Source organism: Aegilops tauschii, chromosome 1, assembly GCF_002575655.3.
Source record: "Aegilops tauschii subsp. strangulata cultivar AL8/78 chromosome 1, Aet v6.0, whole genome shotgun sequence".
NCBI lineage: Eukaryota > Viridiplantae > Streptophyta > Magnoliopsida > Poales > Poaceae > Aegilops > Aegilops tauschii.
The window spans coordinates 473,123,486-473,150,792 of record NC_053035.3 but is presented as its reverse complement, the minus strand read 5'-3'; the positions used below and the strand labels follow the sequence as shown (position 1 = coordinate 473,150,792).

At 42.7% G+C, this 27,307-nt stretch overlaps 1 protein-coding gene and 2 long non-coding RNA genes across 3 annotated transcripts; all 3 read right to left on the bottom strand.

The window, feature by feature from the left end:
• Positions 1 to 11,660: 11,660 nt before the first annotated feature.
• Positions 11,661 to 12,651, bottom strand: LOC120965329 (uncharacterized). The gene is made up of 2 exons (XR_005758077.3): positions 12,578 to 12,651; positions 11,661 to 11,898 (listed from the first exon to the last, which is right to left on the bottom strand). It is a non-coding gene; the product is annotated as an uncharacterized lncRNA (long non-coding RNA).
• An 852-nt stretch (positions 12,652 to 13,503) lies between these two features.
• Positions 13,504 to 18,374, bottom strand: LOC123494912 (uncharacterized). The gene is made up of 6 exons (XM_073506450.1): positions 18,140 to 18,374; positions 17,949 to 18,041; positions 17,441 to 17,847; positions 17,131 to 17,357; positions 16,928 to 17,025; positions 13,504 to 16,841 (listed from the first exon to the last, which is right to left on the bottom strand). Exons 1-6 carry the CDS (start codon positions 18,372 to 18,374, stop codon positions 13,504 to 13,506), a joined length of 4,398 nt encoding a protein of 1,465 aa, XP_073362551.1.
• A 1,934-nt stretch (positions 18,375 to 20,308) lies between these two features.
• LOC120968638 (uncharacterized) lies at positions 20,309 to 20,888 on the bottom strand. Its single transcript, XR_012187795.1, has 4 exons — positions 20,809 to 20,888; positions 20,668 to 20,727; positions 20,512 to 20,595; positions 20,309 to 20,420 (listed from the first exon to the last, which is right to left on the bottom strand). It is a non-coding gene; the product is annotated as an uncharacterized lncRNA (long non-coding RNA).
• Between the last annotated feature and the right edge of the window lie 6,419 nt (positions 20,889 to 27,307).

The following is a 27,307-nucleotide window of genomic DNA, read 5'->3' as shown; positions in this document are numbered from 1 at the left end:
GATGACGTACAAGATGTATGGGCCGATGGATGCATAGGGAAGATAAATCTACAAGTGGAGCTATTAGAAACAATAATAAACCATGATAACAATGGACAAAATACTTTACTTACCTTGTTGCACGATGAGATGTCATTGTCCATCCCAGGCCAGCTATCAAATAATGTTGCCAATGTCTGGATAGTTTTCTTCTCGCAAAACTTCTGACCTCGTGTTGACTCTAGCATCATGGACTAAGTAAAAAAAAAAGAAATATTGCTTCAACATGTTGATGCTAATGACACATAGAATGAAAAGTTACGATAACTTACACAAAATCGTAGATCCATGTAGTGCACAGGAGGGTCTGTGAACAATACTCCCTCGTCACATGCCAGCATACGCACGGCTGTGTTGAAGCAATCATTGTCCATGGGCTGCTCTATGTTAAGTATGCACTGAAGTTTCTTAAGACTTAAGCCCATTGGATCGGGTGTCGAGCTCCAGACCCATACCTTCCTATAAATTGGATGGTAAGAAGAACAATAATATACAACCTCACATTAAATATTGATACCTGATACTTACTCCAAACAACCGGCATCATCGATCGACATGATGTAGTTGCAGAGGCCGGCAAGTAATTCACGTTGGTCCGTGGGTATGATAGTGATTGGTGCAGGACGTTTGTCTTTGACTACGTCAGATGGATTGTCCAGTATCTCGAGATCAGAATTAGCTAAATTTTCTTGATCGTCAGGTTGATGGTATATGGGACCTCCTTTTAGCTTATTCAGCTCTGAATCGAGCAAAATGACAGCTAATTTTTGTCGAAAATGTTTCATATCCTCCTACAAGATATATATAAAAACAATTTATATATTATTTTGAGATAAAATAACGAGATAATGTATAAAAACGAAATACCTGGGTGAATTGGTCTGACAGTGCATGTGATGTCCAGTATTCCATATAATTTAGCATAAACAGTCCACATGATACGCTATAATATTATAAAATAATGCTTTAGAATACCACACAGATGAATCAAATAAACAAACAATTGTAACAAGTGCTTACCCATCAGTTTGTATTGCCTCATGAAACTGCTCTACAACCGTCCATTTTGTAACATTCAGATCGGGCCACTTATGACCTCTGATAAAATCCGGTCTATGCTCTACAAGTTTCAGACACTTCTCGAGTCCTAGTAACTATTTTATATATAAGAAATAGTAGGGATCAAGGCAAACAAAAACATATGTTAAGATGAATAAAAATAATAGATAGTTATCGTAGTAGCAAGGTCATTGCGTTTGACCCGAGAACCAAGTCAGTCCAATACTTGAATCTCACGTTTTTTGGCATTGACGACTGCTAGATACCAATGGTAGCTCGGCATGTTAATCGGAATGAATAACTGGTGTAAATATCATACAAGTCACGGTCGCAATTAGATATAAATATTAATAAATCATTATACATATGAATTAATAACAACAATACATAATTATATGCATGGATAACGAGACAAAAACTAACCATATCTTGCTGTAGATAAGTATTAACATGATGCACGATGCGGTGATATTTTGATGGGTCTATGTCTCTTTCCCCGTCTTCTTTTATCTGGCCAGATACAAACGTGCTAACAACGTGTACCTTTTCACCCGCTCTGTCTTGTAGATGGTCGTGAGCAAACATGCAATATATGTAAGCATTTATCACCTGTAATCAACATTTAGATTATGTGTACATTTTATAATATTAAATATTGTTCATATTATTAATTACAAAGTTTGTGCAATTGGTCTTACACCGTCATGTAAGAACATATCATCTTTCATAAGGCATTCCAAATCGTCGGTTGATAACAAGGCATCTCCAATGTCCACGAACTGGGTATTCTTGGGGGCAGACTTGATTGATTCGATGACTGTAATATCCCTAGGGGTACAAACATAGTCTGTCGAATTCATAAATAAATGAGCCAATTTAGCAATCAAACTGAGCAAAAATAGTTGAATACAAGAGGCAATATCACAAAAATAAGATTGATAGTAATATTAAAAAATACCTTGTGAATATAACATGTAAATTAGCATCCTTTTTTGGTTTGTTATGAGATATAACCTCTTCGACATTTTTATGTTGTGAATTTTTGTCCCCTTGCAGCAACATCGCATATGAACCCTCAATGGATTCTTTCCGTGCATCTCCAAAGTCCATATCCATGTCTCCTATATTCTGAAAAAACAAAAATATAAAAATAGACCTTTCGTGTTTTCATGTATAATATACATACAGAGGAAGGTTAGCTATATGCACCTCTTCTCGTGGTGTTTCAGTGCGGTCTGTCATCGTTACATCAGTGCATATGTCGGAACCCATCACTTTGTATCTACGATGAAATATATATGATGAAATATAAATGATGTTTTCTACTGCATAATATAATCATATATAATATCTGAAAAAATAGTAATGACGCCCAGTAGCAGCAACCATGGATGAAATTTATTTATTTTAATTCCCAATTAGTTAGTAGTAGCGCGGGGCCTGACAATCTTCTTAATAATCAAGAAAACATCAAAGCCTTTGGCTCGTGTTTGAATTTATTTACTCATACTCATTTCCTCAACTAAAATTCAGATATATCAAATGTGTTTTTTACCAGTATTTTTTTCAACTTTTATAGATATTATTTATACAGGAAACCTTTTAAAGCATCAAATGATTATGACTATAAAAATAATGGATTTTATTAGAACAATGTGAGGTGAATCGGCCGATAAAAAGAAGACCATTTCTTTTTTGGATCGGACAACGCCGTGATCAATCACAATCTCTCCCCCGTCACTACCTAGTACAGTAGTCTAGGTAGTAGTATTAAGGAAAAAACGTCAGATTTCTCAAAAAAAAAACGTCAGTCATCCTCTCCACTGCCGCCTCACATTCTTCTCTGGATAATTCCCCACCACTGCCTCACAATCTCCTCCGTTCCCCATTCTCTCCACCACAACCAGCGCTCCCTGGTCAGGTCGCCCCCTCCCCTTCGTCACCACCGCCGGCGCTCCCTGGTCAGGCTACCCTCCCCTTCTTCACCAGCGTCGCCGCTCCCTAGCAGGCCGCCCCTCCCCTTCGAATCAGATCACAGAAGTGGCCGAGGAGGTCCTCGAGCTCGGCATGCTCGCGCCAGTGCTAGGCGCCGTTGGATGCGGACGCAGAGGCTCGGGACTTGCACGCCCTACTCTACCCTGTTCCTTCCAATCCGGCCCCGAAGTGCTCGAGGAGGCGCTCGAGGTCGGCATGCTCACCGGCGACGCTGGGTCCCTCCATCCTCCTGGTTCCCTCGCCATCGCCAAGATGAGCCTCTCCACCCTCTCCCGCGCGATCGTCCAGGTCCAGGTAATCTCTCTCTCCCTGACCCTGCCGTATGCTCCTCCCCGTCAATTCGGTTAGTCGCCAGGTGCATCGCCTCACTGAGATATCACCATGAATATTCCTTTTCAAGACTGTCCATATTTTGTTCTGTTAAAGGGCTTTGTTAGAAAATCTGATTTAACTGAGTATTATTCTGCTCTAAATTGCGGCCCCTTCTGGTTGTGAGTGGATCCAAGAGTTCACATGATGCAGTATCTTTTTGAAAGATGATACATTATCTTCATAAAAGAAAGGAAGTTGGAGGAGTTATTATTGAAGAGGGATTCAGTGGTATGTGCTTCTCAAGAGCTAAACTGGAACAAGAAGTGCATGACTCTCATGCCTACACTAACTAATCAGGTAGCATATGCAAATTTTTAACCATACTACATCCAGATATGACATTTGAATATAAAAACAGGCAATTCATATTATAAAATGGAACAAAAATGGGTGTCGCGTTTATTCTTTAGAGAGTGTGTTTTCCTTTCAAGAATGTAATATGAGAAATCATCTGCTTAGTTGGTGGTTGTATTGATGATTCGGCCCTTAATGGTTCAGACTTCCCGAAGGAGAAGAAGGAGGTGCGGAAAGAGGATGGGAGCAACGAATCTGAATCAAAGAGTATGCTTTGTTGTGGATCTTCTATGGAATGTTGTTGCTAGTAACCAAGCATGCTTTCTCTTTAGTTCCTCTATGAAAGTAGCATCAAATTGGGATTTTGTTGATGATTTGCAAAGCTTAATTGAGACATAATTCTCTCAGTTCCCACTTTTGCAAATGTTCCTCAGTGCGTTTTTAGAGTATCTTTAATGACGCTGCAAGTGTTCTAAACTAACCAATATGGTTTCTTAAAAGAAGTCTCCAGCTAAATATATATGCCTAAATCATCCCTTTGTTTGTGAGCACTTTAATAGTTTGACACTTTCTATAGGTGGATATTTTAGCAGTTCAGCTGTCCAAAAGAGAAAATGAGTTGCTTCAGCAGAAAACCGAGGTCACGAGAATAGCGACTTCACTGAAACTGGTGAGTTGATCCTCGTACTTTGGAAGTATCTTTATTCTATGGACCTTTGTAAGCACATTTTAGTACCATGATCCATTCTGTGTTCTCTGTTTACAATGTACTATCAAATGTCATGTGTATTTTCCCTGCTTGCTACTGGCTTTGGAGGAAAACTTAGTTCCGTCGTTTTTAAATGTAAATTATCTGCCATGATTAAGCAAGCCAAGCTGAAGTTTTGCCTTTGTTGGGACTTCTGAAACAGACTATCAAACAGTACTACAAATTTGAAATGGTGTTCTTTCCTTGCAAATGCACAGCAAATTTTCAGGGGCCTGCCGATGGTTTGTTGAACAGCAAATTTTTAGGAGTTCTGCCTGATTTTCTTACCATGGTTAAGAAAATAACATGCTGGCAATGATTTGTGAGTAAAGCATGTTCCAATTCCTCTTGGATTGGCGCGTCGTTTTAGTATTTTTTATAACATGCTGGCAATGATTTGTGAGTAAAGCATGCTTAATCTTGGTATATTCCCATTTTTTCATTTTCACAAATCACTCTTTCTATATCGTTCACAGGCTTCTGAAGATGCTAGGAGAATTGTTGACGAAGAACGAACTAATGCACGCATGGAGATTGAAAATGCTAGAGCTGTTGTACAAAGAGTTCAAAAAGTACTTCAAGAGAAAGAGAACAGTTCACAAAGAATTGGAAAGCAGGTAAATTGTATATAATTTTATGAGCAGCATATTATGTTGTTTTCTGTACTTTGTACCATGCTTACCTGGAACTTATGCCTGAATCTGTATTCCTTATATATTCTTTTATTTATGTCATATACAATTACTCCCCTTGACTTATGTACAGTTTTTCTATTCAAAACCAGTGGTAGTTTATTTTAATTTAACTATGCAACCTTCTACGTACTGCATCATACAGCAACAGATCTTCCTGCCCAACTTTGCTTTTATTGCTTGCTTGTCCAGATGTTGTGCTTTGACACTGTCCTCAATTTGTTATATTCATTGTATTACTTGCTCTATCTTGATATAGTTAGTATTAGAGTATTACATATCCATTGTGAATAATTTTAGACTATTCCATCGAAGCACTTTGTCCTCAAGCAATTTCTATTACATGTAATGACTTAATATTATGACTCTGATGATATATATCTTCAAGCAGTCCTATTATATTTGTTTGTTTTCTGGCATGTTGAAACACTTAATAAGTTATTTGTTTGTTTTTCTGGCTCAAATATATATATGAGATTTCATTAAAAAGTTAGGCAGTCAACTATGATCATGACTTCAAAAGTTAGGTGTATGACACACGTGCGATGTCCAGAATAGACTATTAGCCTATAATATCTGAAAGAACTGTTTGTATTCAGTTGCAGCCCACCTAATAGGACTGCTTGATTAGATCTACAGTCAATTGTATTCTATGATCTTTTTATAAGATGGCACTATCTCCACTGGTGTTTTTTTTCGGAATTTGATGGTATGCCTGACCAAACATGATCCTAATATAATAACTGTTACCCTTTTACAGAAGAGGAAGATCTAGAAATTTGCATACCTAGAGGAACTCGCCTTCTTGATGCCCCTTGCTTACAGAAGGTACTCCTCGGGAATTTGCCCTCCAAGTCTGGGTATTTTGATCCTTTGATATCTGTGATGGGGGAAGGGAGAGTAAGGAGGGGGATGAGGGATGGCACATGAGGTTAACATATATAGGTAGGCCATGCAGGGGAAGGCTGGGTAGCAGATATCTTTCCTTTTTTCAGATATATTCTTATGTATCTGACAGATATCTTTCCTTTTTCAGATATGTACTTATGTATGGTGCAGATATCTTTCCTTTTTTCATGAAACGCACACCTCTTAATAAATTAGAAAATATGTCAGAAATCAGAACTTACTAAATAATTAAATTGTTGTATTAATTAAATAAACAACTTATCATTGATTGCATGCCACTAAGTTACTTGTTTGTTCTTCTAAAATTTTCCCATATAAAAACGAAATATCTTTTGTCTATTTAAATATTTATTCTTTTTTTAATATTGTTCAATTTGAAGAGGTAAACATGAACTTTCTATATATTTTATGTGTATTTAATTAGTTCAACATGTACTATAAATCAAGTTAAATTAACAAACAAACAATCTTAAATGTTTTGTTTCTGAAAGATGGCAATTAACAGCCTTCGGATTTTGTTGTTTGCACAATCAAAACACAAATGCACCTAATGCATCATCGATCTTTTGCAAGGTCGACATCGACTGAGTACGAGCGGCCGTAGGTCACAAGGGGGCGTGGAACTGCTGCAGCCCATCTATGACAGAGCAGACTCCTGCGAATTTGCCCAGCTAGGTATATCCTCTACATGGTAGCAACTTGAAGAAAATTCTTCCTTTTTGCTTCCATGACCTGATATCCTCCTCGCTGATGTATCGAGGAGCCGTGACCCGGCCTCACAGGAAGGGCCAGGGCGAAGACGTATCCCCGATGGCCAAGACACGGCCACGGTGGTGATTTTTGATGGTGAGACAGAGCAGACTCGAGCGACTTTGCCCAGCCAGGTACATCCTCTACACAACTACATGGTAGCAAATTGAACAAAATGTGACTTGATTAGTATAGTAGCTTAGTAGTAGTAGGTTCCTGTACTCGCAAGTTTATGTCGAACAATCACTGCACCGGATATGCAAGCCTGGGATTATATATGTGTGGGGGTCTGTGATATTGTGAGTACAACAGCAACCAGCCCACCAAGAACCCTTTGAAACCACTTAGCCCGGCCTGAGTCAAATACAAGGCCACTGTCATCTTTGAAACCACTTAACCTCAGATAAGACCCCCAAGGTTGATGGTTTTAGAATGTTGATGGACAAGTCTGAGGGGGCCAAACCTAAACAAAACATTCTTTATCTAATTTTCATCACCCCTACTTGCTGAAGATCCTGCAAAAGTGTACGGGCAAAATGTGTTGAGATCAAATGGTTACTTAATTTGTTTTCTTTACAAAAGACCGTAGTTTTCAAATGCCAGATTATAGGCTGGTAAGTGTCTCAAAACTGGAGAGTCTCACCACCTCTTTAGCAACACCAGAGCTCTATCCTCCTCTTCAGTCAGTGGCACGCTGAGGAATTTAGCTAACTTGCTCACAACTTGCAACGGGTTTGAGGACGTATTTTACACCAAGGCACCCGCGGTGTATGTAACTCATTAAATTATGAAGTTATCATTGATTTGTATGCAACTCATTAAAATTCACAGCCTGCACACTAACATATCTACTGTTACCGTGGTTTTACTTTTTTACTGTAGGTACTGATCAATAAGAAAAACTATTCCTCTCTCATTTTTGTTACTCTATTCAGGAGCACATAAAAGATAATCAGCGTTTATTCGCTAGCTGGAATTAAAGGCAACAGCGAGAGAGCAAGATCAAGGACAACTTCAAAATTTAAGAATATATGCAAGGTACGTGCCGTATGACCGTCATATGTTTATTGACTATTCTCTAGCTGGAATGTGATTATTTCGGACGAAGAAAACCTCGTATAGTATAACAGTGCGTGTATGGATGGAGTTATACTATACGAGGTAGTATATGGTGCCTGTATGACCGTCATATGTTTGTTGACTATTCTCTAGCTGATTATTTCCGATGAAGAAAACCTCGTATAGGATGGAGTTATACTATACGAGGTAGTATATGATGCGAGGCACGGAATGTCTGAAAACATCACCTGCCGGACTTTGAGTACGTTGTGAACCTGCCATGGTCCAACACAAAAGTACTTAGGTTCACCTGGAGCAAACCTGGTCCAAACTGTCTGGTCTACAACCATAAAATTTAGATAGAAGGAAAGATAGATATACAACCAACATAGCTAGTGGATGCCACCATCAATCACTCTTTAAACTTTAAAAATATTGAAAATGTCATCTGATCATCTGATCAGCACGGGCATTCAAAAAGATTATTACCTTCAAAATGCCTCCGGTTCACCGGGAGCAACAAACCTGCTCCTGACCGCACAGGTATTATAGTACAAAATATACATACAAGCCAAATTATATAGATAGAACCAAAACAAGCAGACAACGTTGAAGCGAATACGAAGCTAGAGGGTGCCATCGAAGCATTTATTCCCTACATATATATAATCCAATACATTATTCATATTGCCAAAAGGATAAATCTGATATTTGATCCCTAACAAAGCTCTATTGGCTTATTATATCTGCGACATTTCAATATGCATCAGTCCATAGTCATTCGTCCAAAAACCTCAAGGCCGCTGTAATTTCAGCTGGGATGTTTCCAGCTGCTTCATTGCCTTTGATCGTCAGCATCTGGACCAGCAAGTTCTTTCTGAGCTGTATTGAATCCTAGAAAACATAAAAAAATGAATTGTTATATATATATATATATATATATATATATATATATATATATATATATATATATATATATGTAGGGAATAAATTGTTGAAGAATGAATTGCACAACAAACCTATGTGAGTGGAAGAACATAAATTTATATTCAACAATGATATGGAAGAGAGAAACTTGTTATATATGCACCTACCGAAGTCCTGGAAATGTTATGCCCGAGAGTATCATCTTGGTGAGCCATCTCCTGTAAGAGTTTGAATCCAAAGTCTAGGCTGTGACAAAAAAAACTCCATATGTTAGAACCTATACCAGTGAGGCTGTATTGTGCATGACCAATTAAAACTATTACCACGGGGCTGTAATATAGGTATGATCTTGTGGCCAATCCACGAGTTGGGGATTCAAACCAGGCCTCTCCTGTTGCAATACACTGCCAAATTCTTTCAGAACTATCAGAGCTTCCTTCTTAAGTTCCTTGTCATGAAAGTCCTCTGAGCCTAGGAATGACTCGTTAGAATGATTAATCAGGAGAGTCCTCCTATTTTCAATATTAACTGCAAGGAGGCCGTAGGAGGAATCCACCAAATACAACGGCAATAGGTACTGCAATAGGTATACAAAGTTAATGGTGAACAGATAGTATACACACCAACTTTTAAGAAGGAAAATCCTTACCATGGACGGGGTCATGAGCACGTTGTATTTCGGCAAAGGCCGTACAATGACATTGTTAATCAACAAGTTGGTGCGTTCAGCTTGGCATAAGCCAGTCTGACTCAGCACCCGTGCTAGGCCATGGAATTGCAAATCAAACATATGCGTGGAGCCAACAAAGTCTGTTCCTGCGTTCCTTTGTATCGCGTCGCTACTAAGCTTACACACTGCAAGATCGAAGCAGCTCGGATTGACCCATGTATCACCTCGCATGGTGTCTTGGATAGTCCGTAGACTTAACTCGATCACGAATGGACGAGGGCTCCTTATCCATATTGTGCTGCAAACAAACCGGCATGATAAAATCAGGGTATCATAAAAATATTGTACTTCAATGTGTGGGCAAACAATAGTATATTTTTTTCAAAACTTTAGAAAGGTCTGAAATGTATGTACCTAAAAATTGGAGTTGTAGTGTCATTTGAGGACATAAGTACTATTTCGTAAGATAACCAAATCTATTATGATATGTTCGGTTGCAACTTGTTCCTATTACAGTTATGATAAAATCTATAGATGGTACATGTATCATGCACCAGGACCCGTTGCAATATACTACAGTTCATAGAAAATTTGTAGTTTAAAATAACGTGCTGTGGATGGTACTAACATGGCGTAATGTAAAAGGATAATATTAGCGCATGACCAGATTTTTGCAACCACTACATTAGATCTTAAGAACCTTATGGACTTAGAAAGGATCGCATGATCCTAACCAGTGCATGCATGCAACAACTTATGAACGTGACCAACTCATCGACGTGGATTAGGTGAAAGAACAGATTTTTACTCGGGTTTAAAATAAGAAGCCGATAATGCATAATATAATGGTACTGATCTGCAGCTAACAATTGCAAATAAATTATAGATAGAGTTTGGGGCTGCCAGAACAAACTCTAACTGCTCCTCGACTGAGGAAAGCATGACGTAGTTGTATATGTACTCGACTGCGTCGTTCACTCCATCAAAAATCGGCATTGCAGCCATTGGCACGGGCAGAAAGTCGTCTTAGCACCAGGACGAGCGAGCGAGGGGGCAGTGGACAACGGTGGACTCACAGCCGGACCATATATATGAGTGTCGGAGGGGAATCGTCCGGCACCAGGTTGGTGACGCATTAGCATGTTGTATGGATTGGAAGGTGCCCCTTATCATTCCATCCGTGCATGTTTCATTACAAATCCTTGCTAATAAAAGGACAAGCATATGTTTTTCTTGCATACTCCACTGGGCAAATAAATATACGCCGGATTATATATCTATTATATATGTCTCCCTTTCCCGATCGGAAGAAGCATAATTTAACTTTCCTTATAAACAAATCCGATTAAGGGAATATTAATGGCCACACTGGGAAACCCATTGAACGTATGGTAGGCCGGACCGGGAGATTGGACACTATAACGTTTTGGAAGGAAATGACTTTAAGGATAATTATAGTTCTAATTGACATATCCTGGCCGGGAGGAATCGTGGGCATGTACTCGGAAGGTGGCCCATATCCTTCCGTAGTTACAATATTCCATAACAAAAACTATAGGAAAACATGGAATAAAATTATTTTGGTTGCATGCTCCACCCGGCAAATGTATCAACGCCGGATTATATATTTCCTAATTTATGTCTCCTTTCCAAACTTTGCCTCCATATATATAGAAAGAAACAATTAATTTATTTCCCAAATATACGTCAAACACGGGCGTCCGAGAAATATAAAGAAACACAACGTTTTTTCTTCTTCTGTTTTTGTCCTCCTCACCACGATCAAAAAGCCCGCGCCACTTGAAGAACTATTGTTTCCGTGTGTAGAAAGAAACACAACGCACGGGCATACGGCAATCCTTGATTCCATGTACAAAATTAATTATATTATCTTTGGAATGTCATAATGCATGATAGCATGCGATAGCATCTGTCAAGGTAAACGTATTTTCCTTTTTGCGCTGCACTGTATATTAAAAAATTTGAACCTACACTGAGAGAGATTCATACGTGTAGCTCAAATGAGAGTAGACAGGTTACCATTTGAAGTCCATTATTGACAGTTTGGTCATCAAATATATATTAGTCAAATATATAGTTCAGAACTTCACAGTATATGGCTCCGAAATATGACGACACTGTTAAATAGATTTTTTTATTGAATATCACATATTATTAAACCTCCAAGACATAAGCGAACACTTCATAATGTGACAATTGGCAACAAAATGTTGCATGCAAAGCGTTCATACATTTTTATATCTAAGACAAATTGTGCACTTGTGTACACAGATACTTCTAGCCTCCATTGTTCCTAGCTTGAACAACACCATTGACGTACGCACGTGTTTCGTCAAGTGTCATGAGGCTGGCTTCATGGATATCTACGCTAAAAATCAGTGTTATATAGTAGTGACATAGTATTACATAAAAAATACATTGACAACAAATGTAAAATAGAACGCAACCCCTACCTTGTAAAAAAATTCAAACATATGGAAATTAGTAATACCAATGCAGTAAACAAAATGTTCAGCTACCATCTTCTAATTAGTACAGATATGGTTCTATCAGCTGACTGCTCCGTATAGGATGTCAGAAATCACTGCCGGAGCACAGAAATCACTGCCGGAGCACATGAATAATTTTGCAGGATGAAGTCTCCTGTTACAGACACACTTTTGGGCACTATGGCCACTACCACATGGCAACCCTGTCACAAACGGCTAGGTCACAAAGGGAAAGCTGGATAAATCTTCATGGCTGGGAGCTCTGCGAAAGTCCTCCAAGCTTATCTTTTAGGAGTTATCTATCTCTAATAATTTATTTCTTAGATTCATGTTGCCCGGGTTTGATTCATGTTGCACCAGAATATCCATAAGTAATACAGAAGCTTGCTCTAGATAATTAGCTAAGATCCTTACTCGCCATGCTAGTTGCTAGGGATGTACCCAAAAGAATAATCTGGTGCATGCTCTGATCAGAAGGTAAAAAGAGAAACCTAGTATTACATGGCATCTAGAGAAGGATACACATTTTGATGAACATTTAAACAGTTGATACCTGCACAGCCAATCGTCTTGGCTGGGTGCAACCTATAAGTCGACCACCCTCAGCCCAACCAGCGTCCTTAAGATATTGCAGAACGATGCTTGCTCTCTGAACCAATCCTCGCCAGGTCCTAGATTAATGCAGCCTTGTACAATTTTTTAGGTTAGAACTCTTTCAGATCCGCAGTAAACTCATGAAGGTACATGAACCAATGCAAAAAATAAAAATGAAACTTGAACTGAACTGATAAATAATTAGTTCAGACGCGTGAAAATACAAGTAATCAATCTTTTTTCCAAAGATTGCACACTTCAGCGATCAGACACGTGCATTGTCACATTCTCCAGAGTCGCACGGGCATTTGAACATATTTGCAAGTACGCAGGCTACCATTTTATTATCTATTAGATGTACATATGCAAAATATATCTTGAAAAGCTACACAAACTTCCCTTCTGCGTGTGTTGGTCTTATAATTCAGACCAATCATAATCCTATACTTCTGACCTATCAGAATAATACAGGGATAATAAGGACACCAATAAATTTACATTCAACCATATTATCAAAATATCAAAATAATAACAATGGATATGATCACTTGCCGTAACACAAAAGTTTCATTGCATGTTCCAGGTATTTTTCAGGCCAATCATTATATCTGAATCACATATTACACATGAAATACTACGGTGGGTGACATGTACACTGCCAGAAACATTGCGATAGTAGAAAAGATATAACAGCGATGATGGTGCCAACATGACGGCTGATTATTGAAATGCAGTTAGTAGCTCAACTAAATGGAGTATACCTCCAACTATCAAAATACCAAATAAAAAAGATATATGTAAAAAAACGAATTACAATAAATCTTGACCATCACAAGAGTAAATGTTGTGTCATTACATAACCTGCCGGTCTATTAAGACCGGACTTCAGCCTGTAAGGACTTCCTTGTAGACGATGTTCTTCATCGAGGTTAGTAATGACACGGTCGGTCTTTTTCGCTTCTTTGGATTGTCCTTTTGCTTGTTGGACTTCTCCTTCGGCTTCTCCTTCTGAATGAGTATCTTTATGTTTCTCTTTGCGGTGGCTCGAGACAAAGCAACATAGAGTTGACCATGAGAAAACACGGGATTGGGTAGGTAGACACCAACAATCGGGATTGTCTGCCCTTGAGCCTTGTTAATGGTCATAGCAAAGCTAAGCCTTATAGGAAATTGCTTCCTCTTAAACTTGAACGGAAACATGTCGTTTTCAGATGGGCAGAGAGGTATTCGAGGAAGGAAGACCCTCCTGCCAGCGTGTTGTCCAATCACGATTTCTGCATCAATGGTGTTCCTCTCAAAACCTCTAACAACAAGCCTAGTGCCGTTACACAATCCATTTGCTGGATCAATGTTCCTTAGAAGTATGACAGGGCAGTTCAGCTTTAGCTTGAGTGCATGCGGAGGAAGACCGTTAGGAGTCAATCCATTCAGAAACTCCTGAGCGTAGTAGCCATATGGGTCGTCCTCCGCACTGTCAAAGCTATGGTATATTACTTCATCTCCCTGAAAATGCTCTATCATGCGGATGTTTATCTTGTCGACATTGTCATTTGTCGTGGAAAGGATTGCTCGAGATGTCATGTAATTTGAATCAGACATGTTGTCATCTAGACTCGGAAACACATGGTGAATAAGCTTCTCCAGGTCGTCAACCTCGCCTGTAGACGGCAGACAAATGTCTTCAGGGAGTAGTATGTTGCCTTGATCGTTGACTTCCTCAGTGCCATTGTCGACCCTTAGCAAGTAATTTGCAAACCACGTGTCATTATGAGCCCTCATGTTGGTGATGAGCCGAAGCTGCCGCATACCCTTCCATAGATGAGAACTTCGTAGGGTTGCATCAATTATCTGGCCCCGCGACCCCCTTCTGACGACCGGAAGCACCTGCCTAAAGTCCCCGCCAAAAACAACAGTCTTTCCTCCAAAGGGTCGGTCGCGTATTCCCATGATGTCGCGCATGCTATTGTCCAATGCCTCGACCGCTTGTCGTTTCGTCATGCTGGCCTCGTCCCATATTATCAATGAGGCCATCCTAAGCAGCTTGGCGGTCCCACTCTGCTTCGTGAAGCTGCACGAGGCTCCATCATCGCAACTCAATGGGATCTTGAACCTCGAGTGGGCAGTCCTGCCGCCAGGCATGATAGAAGCGGCGACGCCCGACGTCGCGGTAGCGATACCAATATTGCCATCGCTCCTCACCTTGGCAAGCATCGCCCTGTATAGAAAGGTCTTCCCTGTACCTCCAGGGCCATCAACAAAGAATACACCCCCATCACCGCGTTCAACAGCCGCTAGTATCTCGTCGTATGCGGCCCTCTGCTCCAAGTTCAGGGAAGATGCAAATTTAGTATCATCCACGTCAAACTCAACAGTTGATTCCTCGATGACCTCTCTTGCCTCACCCTCGGTTGGGTCAAACGCATCATCTATGCTTGGAAGAGCGAAATCAACAATGTCTTTACCCATGGACTGCAACATACCCCTAATGTCAACCAACACCATCTGCTCCACCTCGATAGGGGACGTGCGTGATCGACGATAGTCATCTGACATAGGATCGAGGTGCCTATCCCATAAACCACGCACGTCGCCTGGCTCGCAGTGCACCAAGATGGTTGCGAAGAGCCTCCTAAGAGAACATGGCATCGCCCACTGCTCAGCCTCAGTAAGACAGTTGTCGAGCGTGTTGTCTGCCTCGATGAGTCCCAACCTTTCAGCAGCTTCTCTAAAGCTCCCACATAGAACGCCGTCCACGGTGAGCAAGTCGTCGAAGGATGTTTTGCCCGTAACATGGTTTAGCAACACACGCAGGTAGTATCGGTCACCCTCGGCAGGATTGGCAGACACGATGCGACCTATTTGAAAACGCTCGACCCGCGGCTTCCAAAACTTCTTTTTCTTCTGCCACGTGAAGCTTCCGGGAAAATCCTTGTACAATATATGCCTAGCCCGAGGGTGTTCCTGGTTAGCCTTGAAATACTCCGTTAACATGGATTTTGAATTATTTTCGGAGGCGACAACATTCTTCAAGTCAGCATGCGCATTGAATGCGACCCTGTGCATATTCGGGAGATGAAGAGGCAACTGCAAGACAGGTGGGTAATTGGCGCAAAGTGGAAAGCCAAATATCCTCCACATAGCCTCCGGAGGGGTGATCCACCTTGCATCAACGTATCTCTTGATCTCATCAGTGTTACCATCGGCGTCGGGATGGTCGATGCTGAAAGAAGCCTTATCATGGCCCTTGTAAAGATATTTGACGGCCTTTATGCTGGAGCATACCTCAACGTTGATGTGGCAATTAAACATCCGCAGCAGGTATGGGTTATAAGGCACAACCCATCTGTTGTCCAACATCTTCCCTCGGACCTTAGCACGCCTTCCATCGTCTCTACGCCGATAAATTGGGTACGAGTCCTTCCCCTGTGATGTGTTTTCATTGAACGGCCGTGGGTATCTGCACTTGCATCTGTTTTCTTGCATGCAAACATTCTTCGGGTTGAGAGCACCGCATGGTCCGTGCATCATATGTTTTACCACCATAGCATACAATTCCGGATACTTATGCTTGTCTGGGAGCTCTGCGGAAATGAGTCGGTCATACTGCTCCGGGACGAGAAGCTTATATTTAGAGTCCATGATCAACAAAAAATGTGCGTGGGGGAGGCCCCTTTTTTGGAACTCGACTACGTATACATATGCGACAACAACACCCAGGATATGCTTCTTGAACAACATGTCCTTCATAGCCTCTAGCTTGCCGTAGAACACGCGAGCCACAATATCAGGTCGGTCTTGCGCCGTCTGACCAGGCAACAACTCATTCGTTATCTCTTCCCATTTAGGATTGCAAGTCATGGTCAAGAAGATGTCAGGCTTCCCGTATGTATGGACAATTGCCATGGCATCCATATGCCTCTTCTTGATGTCGCGGTCGCCACCAGGGTATGTTCCAGGGAGCACTATTCTTACCCCAACAGCGCTTGCTCGCGTCTCCCCCGATGTGATTGCACCAACAACTCCTTTATACAAGTCGGCACGAATCTGCGTCTGGTTTTTCCTGTACCACCTCAACCGACAACTTTCAATCTTGACGTACATGTCGACCGCCCATTGCTGCAAGAGGCGTGCTCCACAGAGTATGGGATTGAAGATTCCAGGCCGTGTCTGCAGCATGTAACAGTAGTAGTCTCTGACAGAGACGCACAACCTGCTGTTGCCCTCTGCACATGATTGAGTACCATCAAAATGAGGATATATTCGAGAAATAAGATATTATTTGTAGCAAAATGGGACACAGACGGCATACCTGCATCCTCATCATCATCATGGACCAGTTGAGAATGTAGTACAACCTCCTCCGTTACATTACGTTTAAGTAGCTTTGGATGCCAACCTAGCTCCCCCCTTGGATAGAATAGGGGATAAGACAACGGGTCATATGGTCCGGAGGTCACACGTATACTATGCCTTTCGTTGTTGTTACCACAAAGTGTTATCCTCCGGTCAAACCTTTTTGCTAGGTCGTTGCCCTCAACCCAAATTGCAGCGACCTCAGATGACAACGGTCTATTATATCTTCTTTGGTCAAGCCTCTTATCGGTGTTTAGGTCTATCCTATAATCATCGAGGTTGTCCTTGTGTGCACCCAAACTCCTAAATTGCTGGGAGTACGGGTTTTCTTTGAGCATGTCTACTAACTTCTTCACGACATCCTGGTCTAATTGCTTGGTGGCCACCTTAGATGAGTTATGGTTGGGTCGTCATCATAGAAGTACAACTGCAGATGTTCTGGACGGGAGCTAGGCCCGAACGAATGCACATTGTGGTAGATGGAGCCGTGCGCACGGAATGTGTACACCCCAGACTTCATGTTTGTGTAGTTCTCATCAAGGCTGACGCCAAGGGTTGTGAAGGCGAAATGCCCGTTGAAGAACCGTATGTTCTCCCGAAAATGTCTAGAATCTGCATCCATGCTTGACCATAGCCTCATCAGCTCTGGGATTGGCTCCGGTTGTTTAAGTTCGATCTGGCCATTGCGACAGCAGAACCCGTCGGTCTCAGAGACAAACTTTTTGGCCTTGCAGTGTTTGCAGTTTGCGTCGAGCTTCAGGATGTGAGTGGTGTCGGGGATGTTTGTGTAAACAAATTCTAATGGATCAACCTCGCTAGGTATAGCAGACGACATGCTCCCTTCCTCGTCATCATCCATGTTGTCATGATCGGACCCTACAAGCATTTGTTGAAACATAACGTTCAAAACAAAAATTACAAAAAAATAATTAACTACAATATAGATGCACGCCGTCCTACTTCATATCTGACCATACCTTCGTTGCGAAACATGTAGTACTCCTCATCCATCAATTCGGCTGCTGTCGGCTCATCGCCCACGACGCCGCTTTGTAAAAATTCGATGTCCTCTGGACATTCGTCGTTGCGAATGTCACAGTAGATAACATCATGTTAGAAGATGGTTGTTGATAATGAGCAGAAGAAAGTGACATTAGCAATTTCATACCTTCGATACCAACAATGTAATTCGTCTTGTTCGTCGGAGGGTCACCATCAGATGAATCATCTTCGGCGACCCGAGAGACGGATGATGCGCGGCAGATTAAAGTGGGACATTCAGAGGTTGAGTTTGCTAGGTCTGGACGTGGGAGCGCGATGGATTCGTTGCATGGGGTGTTTTTTCTTCTGGCATAATTGGCCTTCCTCTGAGCACTTGACTCCCCCTTCTCAATCACTGACATGCTTTTGCGACGTTGCATTCGCTTTCCTCGTACTTTTTCATTCACTGTTTCTCTGACATCAACAGATACCTTGTCCTTATTCCGCTGATAATCTGCACGCCTCTGTGCGTTTATTTGCTCCCTTTGCGCGTTTGTTAAATTTCTTTTCCGCTCATTATCACGTTGCCTCCTAGCTAGATCATTGTCATGAGTGACAACAGACGCGTCTAATGTTGAATGGGGAAATGTTGCTGCGTCACCCTCGAATTCTATATAGCTGGAGCTATTAGGGTTGTCTGGTTTCGTAATGATTTTAAAACATAGTTAGAACCAATATTATTTAAGACGTCTATAGGAAAAAAAACCATGATGGTGCATTAATATGCAGCATTAAACTGTACGCATCGAGCATGATGGTGGCTATAAGAATATTTAGCTATGAGCAGCAAAACAAGATATGTAAGTCATGGTGAAAATATAGATCATGTTTTACCTGATAACGAAAGTGGACGTATGTTTTCATCATGGATAAGCTTATCCTTTTTCCTCCTATAAGCAGCTCTCCGTAGGGCATTTCTACGATCTCTCTTGAGTTCTTCGTCGGTTTTTTGCTTTGTTTCTTGGGTGTTATTCAAGACCACATCTGATGTCGATCAGGACATTAGACAATAAAACATAACAATGACAGCAATTGATGATGGAGTACGCACAAATCGATTACCTTGTACCTCCATGTCATTAATGAGACCAGATGTGACAGTAGTTGTAGCATGAAATGTCGTCGCATCAACCGAGAATGATGTATAGTTGGAGCTAGTTGGGTTGGCTGGTTAAACAAATTGATGAAAACATGTGGAAAACTTAATCATTAAGACATGAAATCGGGTACTGAATATAATGGTCAAAACCTTTAGAGGTTACCAGATAAAATAAGGGCCTGATTATGTTCATCTTGGAGATTCCGATCTTTTCTCTGCCGATATGCAGCTCTCCTCAAAGCTTTTTTACGGTCTCGTTTGCGTTCTTCTTCTGTTACTTGCGTATTTTCTGTGCTATCATTCAAGTTATCTACTGATGTCTTCCTTGGGTTTCTCTCAAAAGCGAAAGGTAAAAACAACATGACAGCAAACGAGTATGGAAAAAGCACAATCATTTTACCTTTTATATTTTTATCTGCAATTACATCAGACGCTCCCGTAGCTTTAGGAGGAAATGTTGATTCATTATGCGAGATTGATGTATCAACCGAGCTAGCTGGGTCATCTGATATAACATGCTTGGTTAGTATTTATTAAAATGGCTGAACCATGAATGCTAGGATGTAACATAAAATAATCGTACTTGAATTACAAAGGGGACGAAGATCAACTTTCCTGTGCTTATCATCTCGCGTGGGTTTGATTAGCTGCCCCAAGATATGATCTGCCCCAACATTAGTTCCTATAGTTATCCACCACGGGCGTTCAGAAAGCAAAGAGAAGTTAAACATAATCACAAATAGTATGATTGTCAAATACACACATGTAATTAACGACATTGTAAATCTACCAAATAAGTACCAGGGATCACATATGAAGGTTGTTGAACATTTGTGATATCACATAGAGTACGACGGTGAACAATCGGCCCATCGTCTAGATGGTTTATAAAATCATCTGACTTCTTAGTGCGATAAGATGCCCGCCTCCACGCGTTGATAAGATCTCTATGGTCTACCATTTTTACAATAGGTATGAGAGTTAGAGAACAAAAAAAGTATCGATGTTGATACAACATCTATGAAACCAACACGGGGAACATCTATGAAGTCAGGTTACTATAACGATTAATTTGCATACTATAGGTATTCAGAAAAAACCAAGAGTAGTCAGCAAAATCACGCTTAAATACTTACCGGTCTTTGAAAGGCATGGCTGATTATACTCTTGTAACCTGACCATATCCTCCTCTTTTTTCTTCCGATAAGATTCACGCCTCTGTGCGTTGAACTGCTCCCTTGTTTCGCCAACGTTTTTTTTTCTTCATTAAATACAGCTACTGTTGCATGCTGCTCGGAAGTTTTGTCATCTGCATTACGTTAAGCGTAAAAACCACAAAGCCCATTAAGCTCATCTGGGAGATGTCGATTTGGAAGCTGTATAAGCATGCCTGTGAATACCTTGAGTATCATCTCGTAGCTTAGTCGTACCATCCTTATTATTCTCAGAATACGACGGAATCCCGTCGTTTGAAGGTTCCCGCCCTACATCTTAGCAATCAACAAAATATACGTTATGCACGAAACATTAGCAGCAATCTTGACACAGTCTTATACCTGCATGTAAGGGTATGAAGTTTGCATTGTAGTCTCCAACATTTATCCCGCCCGTAAGGACTGCAACACATAATGCATTCTGCCACTTTCAGAAATGGACGTGAAGCAACATTTATAACCAATCTCCGGACAGTATTATACCTGATTCCGTCGAGTAGACGTTATCAACAATTTCAGCTACGGGTATGATGCTCGCATTGTGTTCTGCATCACTTCTCCCGCTTGTAAGACCTGGAAGACATTATGCATCCTGTCATATATTCAGGTCTCGCAACTAAACGAAAACATGGTAGGTTGCATCATACCTGTAGTTACGTCATCTTCAGGTTGATGTTCGCCAACCGTGCTTTTTGAATTCCCCATATGCAACTATTGAATGGCAAAAATCATGAAGACAGAAATGGTAGTTATTTGATGACATTCTGGAAGGGTTATTGTTCAACATATTATATACTGCAACCTGTTGCTAGCATATACTGCAATTGTATTTTATTCTACATAAATACTGCAATGGCACTTTCATCTACATCTTCTACATCTCTGTACTTTCTTAGAATGCAAGTGTTTTTGTTCTATCTTCAGTTCAGCACAAGTGGAAACATACTCTAGGGTCCTGTATGGTTTGTGTTTTCTTTTTTGCCATATTTATACAAGTGCAGGATGCAGGATACCCCTTGGTATTTTTTTTTGCCAATTGCCATCTGTAAACATGTGTACTTGAGTCTAAACTGTGTAGAACAGAAATCAATCTCGCAGGCGGATCCATCCCTGTGAAAGCACTTGCCATGGCTGTATGACATGCGATGGATGTATGGGCTGTGAGATGTATGAGATGCGATTGTATGGCATTTGAGATGTATGAGATGCGATTGACGTATGAGATGGTTTGTATACCTATTTTTCGGATCCAGGACGTGTTCTGGCCGGATCCTGGACGTGTCCGCTTATCCTCGTCCAGGATCGGCGCTGGATCCTGGATCAAGGGCGAGGAGTTCAGCGCGGCGGCGAAGTGATGGAGGGCGGCGGCGACCTGATCCAGGACCCGCGCCGGATCGTCGAGGTGTTCAGCGCGGCGGCGAAGTGATGGAGGGCCGCGACCTTGTCCAGGATCGACGCGGATGGAGGACGGCGAGTGAAGCGGGGCGGCGACCTCGACCAGGATGGAGGGCGGCGAGGATGGAGGGCAGCGACTGAAGCGCGGCGGCGCAGGGATGTAGGGCGGCCACGAAGGGAGGCCTCGCTCGAGAACAGGACTCGTCGCTGGTTAACCGTCGTAGGTTTTTTTTGTCGCAGGTTAACCTTCGTACGTCTTTTGAGGGTCGCATGTGGATAGGTGCGGGTTCGGGCCTCAGGAGGAGGTTTTTTCGGTTTGTGATGTCTTAGTCAAAGGTGGGAGGAGGTACCAAAATAAACCGTGGGAGGTGGGACTAAAAAAAACCTGGAAGCGAGACTACCAACTGCTCCCTTAGGAGTAGAGATACATCCGTATATAGTTTGCAGTGGAAATCTAAAAAAGCTTATATTTAGGAACGGAGGGAGTCAGGTCCGGCACGTACGACACTAGTTAGGTCTTAGTGGGCGTCGAGCATGCATGCATGCCTAGCGAGGATGTTTTGGTAGTCTTATTAAAAAACGTTTTATATTAAACAGAGATAGGACTTTACTAGGTTCATTGCTTGACTGCTGGATGAAAGGAGCTGAGCGACCACAGATCCACCCACCAGCCTCGTCGTCGTTTCCCTCTCTGCTCCCAGCGAGGGACCACGGTAATAGTCGATCTTGAATCCCATATCTGTTTGTGTAGATTGTGCTGTGCCTTAACTTTTTGATTGAGGAGTCCACAGGGACGGGCTCGGGCCGTACGTGGCAGCGATGCCCCGGCGGCAGACGGCGCCGTTTTCTTCGCTTCCTGCTGTCCCATCTAGGTGCGCTCCAATCTCGCCGGACGCCATGCTGTCTAGCTAGCCGGTCACCGCTTTGTGGGTGGAGCGGGAGTTGGGGATCTAGATCAGGATAATTCTGTGGTCGGTTCCAGCCGGCCATCACGACGACGACGCTCGCAGGTGCCGATATTCTTCTTGGATACATCGTTCTGGTCCGTCCTACCTTTTCCGACTTCACTGCTTCTCGGGTGAAAACCTTAACTGCGGTGGGCGGCGACAACTCTCAAGCGCCGTGTCTTTCGTGAAGGTCTCGCCGTGAGAGCTTTGTGATGGTGGACACTGTTTAGGTTCGTTGGTAGGTGTAGATGGCGTGCCCTTCTTCCTCTATGGGGCATCAGTCCCGGGGGAAACCCTAGATCTGGGTCTCCCAGATCGGATGATAACGGAGACTACGGTGTCGTTTTCCCTCCTGAGGGCATTGTTTTGAAGCAGAGGTTCACTGGAGGGGCCAACAGGTGGAGCGGTTCCATCTACCGCGTTGAAGATGGCGGGTCTCGGCGGCTTGGAGCACTGGAGTCTCGGCGTTGGACGTGGTTTGATGGACGCGCGCAGGCTGGTGGTGTTGCCTGGCGTTGTGGTGACGTCAATAGCAGATGGGTCTGGCAAGGTCTATGCAATGATCCCTCCTGAAGGTGGGACGGCGGAAGATGGCGGCGGCGGATCCTAGAGCGTGCGCATGCGGTGCATGTTGTGGAACGCCTAGATCGGTTGGTGCTATTAACTTGCCAGTCAGGCGACTTCTTGAGGTCATTGGATAAGATGGTGTCCGTTGATGCGGTCGGGGCACATCTTTATATTTGTATGTGTAGCGAGTTTGTTCGTCTCGAAGGTAACTTTAGTTTGATCTTTGTATTCATTTTGTTAGACTCGGTTGAATAACTTAATAAAGATGATTGCATGCATTGATGCAAAGGCTGGGTAAACCTACTTTTCAGAAGAAAAAAAACATATTCATACTTTTGGCGTTTTTCTTGTCCAGTTACAAAGAGATTCTATTGGAATTTCATTCTTTTTTTTTTGCGGGGAAGGAATTTCATTCTTTTGCCAAGCCAAATATGTACTAAGCAACAATTGCTAGAATATTACTTTTACTCGATTTCATTACACAAAAATGAAATATCAGGCATTATTTCTTTAGAGTTTCTCACACTCTATGATGCACTCAGCCATGGTCGTGTAGCATAATTCAGTCACGAGACAGCAGTTACACTGTGGAGGATCGGGGCATTCATAATGTGGTAGACGAACGCATAGTCTTACACGGACCTTCTCGCTATCCATTTCAGCCATGGTTCTGCCTATTGAAAGACAAACGAACAATTGTGATGCAATTATATATTTTAGAGTAGAATAAATAAACGCGCAACACATATGTGCATACTAGCTAGTCCTGAAATACTAGGTAGTCCTAGACAGTGCTCAAAAACTCACAAATGTTTGGTTGAGCATGCATGCAGATGGATGCAGTGTGTGTGATTAAATCTCACTAGCTAGCTGCATCATAGTGCTACACAACACTAGAGATATGGTGAGACATTTTGTAGAAAATAGCAGAAGCTAATTAGTACACTTGTGACACAGAAATACTCCATGTATGCTAAGTAAGCATATATGCAAAGAATGTAAACAGGAACATGAAGAAGAACAAGAGCATAAACAAACATACAAAGAATTGGAAGAAGGCAGCAGGATGAATGAATGGAACTGATGTGCCTAAAGAAGCAAGAAAATAACAAGGAAGAAAGAAAGAGGTGAAGAAAAACTAACCAGGCATGTGAGCTCCTGAGACGGCGGGGAAGGAGGAGCAGAAGAAGATTTTGTACATCAGACCGAGAAGAAGAAGAGGAAACCCGCGGCGCCGCCGGTGCAAGTAGCAATATGAAGAGGAGGATGGGTCTTGTGTTGAAGGAGTGACGCCCATTGTGGAAGCTGGCTGCTCCAAGAAGAAATCGCTTCCCTGCATCACAACAACAGACATTCTCTATGAAAGGGAAGAGAAAAACAAGTGTTGATTGTGTTTCGTCTCTCCTAATTTTAATTGAGCAAGTGCAGAATCGGTGGATTGAGCTGGAGTGAGCCGACGTGGAAGAAGAGGAGGGACCGACTGATGGAGTACTACGTGAACGCGATTGGGAAAAAGAGGGGAAGGCTTCTTTAAATAGGGGGCACGTCCGTCGGTGTTTCTTACTTGGTTGCTAACTGCCTGTTCAGAAGCTCTCCAGTCTCGTAACTCCGCTCCGCGCGAGGAGCTCAGTTCGAGCAGGGGCTCCCTGCAGTTGTGCTGGCGCTCCCTCCGCTCCGGGAGCTGCAGTTGGGGAGCGGAGAGGATCCGAACAGGGCCTAAGTAAGCATATATGGTGGAGTAGCTACGGAAGAAGAAGTCTGACGCAGGCACACAAGCTCAAGGAGGAAGAAGATAGACACACTTTGGGGCACGCACACACTTGTGCCTCTTTTCTTGTATTTCTTCTCAAACTAGAGAATCTTGTTACAATGCCTTTTGTAGTGCACGCACGCACACAGTCAAGCCACGCAACAGCTTGCACCACCACTAGCTCCACCTTTCTTTTTGTAGAAGCAGCAACTAAGCCACCACCTTTCTCTGGCCACTCCCAGATTCACCCTTGGAGACGTGATCTACACAATCTTGGTGATTACCAGGTCCACACCTAGCCTTTCTAACAAAATATATCCATGCATATGCATGTAATTCACTCCTCCCACAAAGTAGGCATGCAAGTAACTGGCACTACTAATTAAACAAATCTAGATTTGCATTGTGTGCACATTGAAACACGAATCTCGGACGTGCACACACTACCAAGGCTTGGACTACATGCATAACTCATAAATAAACATGCTCCAATCAACTATACAACCAGGTTAAAACTCCAACATCAGCTCCCTATCTATCTATCTATCTACCCCCTCCGAACTAAAACCACGACGAGTAATTTGAAACGGAGGGAGTATCTATCTATCTGGGTGATTGATTGATTATGCCACTCCAGTCCAGTAGTAAAACAGACAGAGCAGACGGGGAAAGTGAAGCAACAAGAGAGGAAGAAAGTAGAGCAATGTTAAGAGGAGGAGCAAACTATAGGTTTGAGGGTGCATGCTGCTACAGGGCACACCTCCATGGTGGGTATACCGGCAACATCTCTTTTGAACACCACTACAGTGCGCGGGCCGAGGAGGAGCAAACATGTCCTGCTACAGGCAATGTGACGAGGAAGCGCAAACACCGAAGCAAAGCAAAGTAGTAGAGCACGTCACTCAGTGAAGCCAAGCTATAGAGGGCAAAGTTGTGATGTGCCTTTTCATAGGGTATCAACCGTTCAGCCTAGGAATGAGCTTCTGATAAGCGTGCTTTGTACAAATCATGCATGCTATTAGTGGGTAACAATTACTAGCTACTCCCTCTGTAAACTAATATAAGAGCGTTTAGATCATTATTTTAGTGATCTAGATGCTTTTATATTAATTTACGGAGAGAGTAGATGCTAATATTGTCGATCATGAACTTCAGTTAGAGAGCACCCATTTGTGAAAAGTTTATGGTCCTCAGAAAGTACCTTGATGAGTCTGTCTGTTCTAATTATTCTAGGTCTACTAACGTCATCGGTACCAAAGCCTTATGGGAGGAACTTGTTTCTGCAAAGCTTAGCTGAACAATTATGTGAAAGTTACACTTCTTCATACTAGCTAGTATGGTCAGATGTGAGGATTCTCATTTAGTACATCTGGTGCTACTATTATTTTTCACATTGTCCAAATTGAATTATTTCATGAGCATAGGAAATAATTTTTATTTAGTTTCATTTCACGAGGTTATCTGTGTGCCTTCCTTTTTACAGCACTATCCAAGATGCAAAACCATTCCACTCGAATGTGATTTCTGCAGCAGCGACACATTCAGTAAGCGTACCATTTAGACTAGAAAACGCTGGCCTTGCTTCGAATATAGCACATTCATCTATCTGGTAATTAATATTGACATGCCGAAACTTGTGCACATAATATCTGATAGATCAGGCCATCAGGGTAGGCAGAACATGGTTACTGAGGTGGTCGGTGTCATCTACTCGTCCGTCCCTCCCGTCCCTCGCGTCGCCCCTAGGGCGACTCGGGGGAGTCTAGGGTTTCCCCCCGCCGCCTCCCCCCACCTCCCCCACCCCCTCGCCGCCACCGGAGACGACCGCCGGGAAAGCCCGCGCGGGCGCCGGGGAAGGTGGCGGCGGGGTCTTCGGCGCTTCTTCTTCGCGGAGGCCATCGGATCCAGGGCGGTGGCCCCTGCTGGCGTGGCGTGCGGCGTGCCTGAGGGTTCGGCCGTGAGGACGGCGAGCCACAGGCGTGCCAGATCTGGAGGTATTGCCCCCTTCCCTTCCATGCATCCCTTCCCAGTCCCCGGTTCGGTTTGGATCTTGCCGGATCCACCTCCGGTGTGTTCTGGTGGAGCAGATCGGTGTCCGGGGGAAACCTTGGCCGCCTTGGCTGGCCGGCAGCGGCGACGCCGCTTTTTGGCGCCGCTTTCCTCCTTGGGGGCGCTGCTGAGGGCACCATCTCTCCACTCTGATCCATGTCCGGGTGAAAGCCCAAGATCCGATGTGGATCGGGCGTCGGCGGCGCCCCGTGCACCGTAACCTTCCTGGAGGTGACGCTAAGGACATTGGGACCGGATGGAAGGGTCTGCAGGT